Source organism: Lycium ferocissimum, chromosome 5 (assembly GCF_029784015.1).
Source record: "Lycium ferocissimum isolate CSIRO_LF1 chromosome 5, AGI_CSIRO_Lferr_CH_V1, whole genome shotgun sequence".
NCBI classification, from domain to species: Eukaryota; Viridiplantae; Streptophyta; class Magnoliopsida; order Solanales; family Solanaceae; genus Lycium; species Lycium ferocissimum.
The window spans coordinates 6,070,689-6,073,833 of NC_081346.1; the positions used below are offsets into that span (position 1 = coordinate 6,070,689).

The 3,145-nt window shown below is 34.5% G+C and overlaps 1 protein-coding gene across 2 annotated transcripts; it reads right to left on the reverse strand.

Moving 5' to 3' along the window:
* Positions 1-1,144: 1,144 nt before the first annotated feature.
* On the reverse strand, positions 1,145-2,660 carry LOC132055641 (ethylene-responsive transcription factor WIN1). Of its 2 annotated transcripts, none has more exons than XM_059447569.1 (2): positions 2,605-2,660; positions 1,145-1,877 (listed from the first exon to the last, which is right to left on the reverse strand). In XM_059447569.1, exons 1-2 carry the CDS (start codon positions 2,634-2,636, stop codon positions 1,358-1,360), a joined length of 552 nt encoding a protein of 183 aa, XP_059303552.1. In that variant the 5' UTR covers positions 2,637-2,660; the 3' UTR covers positions 1,145-1,357. The 2 variants fall into 2 exon arrangements, with proteins under 2 accessions (XP_059303552.1, XP_059303551.1); XM_059447568.1 differs by lacking the exon at positions 2,605-2,660 and adding an exon at positions 2,179-2,586.
* Positions 2,661-3,145: the final 485 nt, after the last annotated feature.

Here is a 3,145-nt window from a genome sequence, read left to right on the forward strand (position 1 = left end):
CTTTTGTTGTTACTTAGAGAATATTTTATATATCTCTATCAAAGTACAACTAGGGACATTTCTAGTGAAATTTGTTCCTTAAAAGGTCTAATAAAATATTTATCAAAACCAAAAGGGGGAAGGGTTTCAAAGTACAAAAGAACCTTCTTGTTATCTCCTGTAGATTATTTCTTTCAAGGTTATCAGCAACCTAATTTCCTTCCCTAGAGAGACTGATTTTACTTATAAAATTATGTTTCAAATCAAATATTTGTCAAAATTTTAATAATTTTCACATATATACTTAATTTAAATTCGATGTCAAACAATATAAACATTACACATGTACATATATAAAATTTGTGCGACCCCTTCAGGAGATGTAACCAGAGGATTATAGGGACAGCACAAACATAACCATGAGGATCAATACTTGTGAACCCAGTTGTTTTTGGCCAAATCATGAGTACATGGTAATTAAAGCAGTTTCTTATCACGTGGTTTATCTTCTTCCAAAGTATATGTAGACAACAGTATATAAATTTAATATTAATACAAAGGGACTTGAAATCAAGACCATGAGTAGATTTGCGTCGTCAAAACATTTTGGAAGTAAACCTAAAAAATGCAAAACCTTGACTTACCAAATATTAAAACTCCTTTAATTTTAGATGAATGTCTTTGTTTAGGATGAAATATACTCCATCTGTTTCAATTTGTTTGAACCTATTTTCTTTTTAGTCCGTATCAAAATGAATGACCTCTTTTCTAATTTGAAAATAAATTCACTTTATGAATGATTTACAGCACACAAATTTTCAAGGCTTATTTTGAACCACAAATTTTAAAAGTCTTCTCTCTTTCTTAAATGTCGTGCCCAGTCAAATGAGTTTATATAAATTGAAACGGAGAGAGTATGTCTTTGTGTAGGATGAAATATACACCCAAAGACATTCGTCACTTGGCAGGCAAAGAGAGGATCTATACGTAAGTGGAACCCATTTCATTTAATCTCTAAGCGCTTTATGAATATACACGTATCTCAATGAACAGCCCCATATGGAAACCAAAAAAGTCGGAAATCATATGTTTGTGTCTCAACCTCAGTCCAATGGAAGTCCTTATCAATATACGTAGTAGTTCAATATATATGTATAAAATTCCCTGCAGGTAACATTTATGTTTTCTTTATCAAATATAAAACCATAGTTGCACAACCTTGGAAAAACATAATACACAGCAATGACAATGACGAGAGAAAAAAAATACGATAGACACAGTACTCCATTACTTAATAGTAAAGTATTATTTTTTACTTTTACGTGTAAAGACCAAACATTTACCTAAGAAGTTTATCTGTACTATATCTGTACTATAATTAATTCCTGTTGAGGAGTTCCTCAATCATTTGCAGCGCCATTCGTTCTTCTTCATTCATCATACCACACTCTTTGCCTTCTTTGTTATCCACAACGGAAGTCTCTTGAGTCGACGACGTACTTGAAGAAGGTACAGTTTCATCTGGAATTATTTGGTTGTTATCATCATCCATCTTCTTTTTCCCAAATTCGACAGTCATGACCCAGCTAGAATCGGGTCGGGTCCCAGCCCGCTTCTGCCACACTCCGATGTTGGAACTCTCCGTATCGAGCTTCAGGCAAGTGAGAGATGGCGAAGGCGATTTGCAGCTCTTGCGAAGTTTGGCACTGAGTATTGAAGAAAGTGATGATCCGGAGAAAGACGAATTAGCATTAGTGTTGTCTTTTTTGTTTTCATCAGGTGAAACCACTGGGAAGTTTGTTTTTGCATTCCGTCCACTCATCAGGACAGCAGCCTCATCGTAGGCTCGGGCAGCTTCCTCCGCAGTTTCAAAAGTTCCTAGCCACACTCTCCTTTTCCTACAAGCAAAAAAGCGGTATCAATAATTAATGGACTATAACGAAAAATCACAAGACTTTCAATAATTATTAAAACGTGAACTCATAGTTGAAAAATTTCATAGGGTTCATTGTGAGAACATAAAGATTAAATTCTGAATTCGCCTTTGATCATGTAATAAGATCTGATTAGTGTAGTACTATGCGTATATGTGCATAGTGAAAATTTATGGATATATTATTCAAGAGCTGCAAATCTGTTAACGGAGTGTTATTATATAATGAGAAAAGTAAAAGGAGAGAGGGTGTGCATGATAAATACAGCAAAGGATGACGAATCTCAGCAACCCAAGAACCCCAATGGCGTTGCCTGACACCTCTGAACTTCTTTGCCTGTACCATACTTGTCAGAGAGATAGTGATAGAGAGAAAGAGATGGAGAGAATTGTACAGTTGAAGATGTGGAAGTAGTTTAGCAAAGATGGATACATATAAGGATCTAGAAAACAAACAAGGACACCGGCATTACTGGCATATTTTAATTAGTTAATTAAGCTTTGTACTAGAAAAAATAGTGAGTGAAAAGTGAGGAGCATTCAAGGAGAAAGAAGATGAGTTATTGGTAAGATTATTAGTGATTTGTAATACAAAAATAATACTGAAGTCTCGTGGACCTCATGACTAGCCCACCACAATAAACAGTCGACTCTATTGCAGTAATAACTCTTCTTTAATTCCCTTTTAGTACCGTATGAGGACACCCTTTTGGATTGGCAGCATGTGCAGAGTAGAGTACTTTTGATGGCGATTGGCTTGAATGCAAGTGAAAGGCTAAAAGATGCTCCTACTTATACTGTAACAGTAATACTAACTCGAAGTTTCTAGCCGCCCACAGAGGCAGATTACGATTTCAATTTTTATACTATATATTAGTAGATTATTTATACAAATATAAGAAACGGACTAAATTAAAGATACCGAGTTCAGACGAATACATACATAACCTTCTAACTCCATACCTGGCCTAGACCAAGAAAATGATTTCACCTACCAAGCTAAGCACTTCCATCAGCGAAAGAGTTTATGTTATATACACTATATTTTATAATATCAATGCGATTTAATCTTAATATCACAAGTTTTACTTTATCATCGAAGTTGTTATAGGAGACTTGATATGTAGGATTGCCGGTTATATATGTCACTTAACAATATAAACTTTCTTTACGAAGTTAATATAAACTCAGAAGGAAGGCTTTAACTTCTAGCAGTTCAAAATAATTCTTATA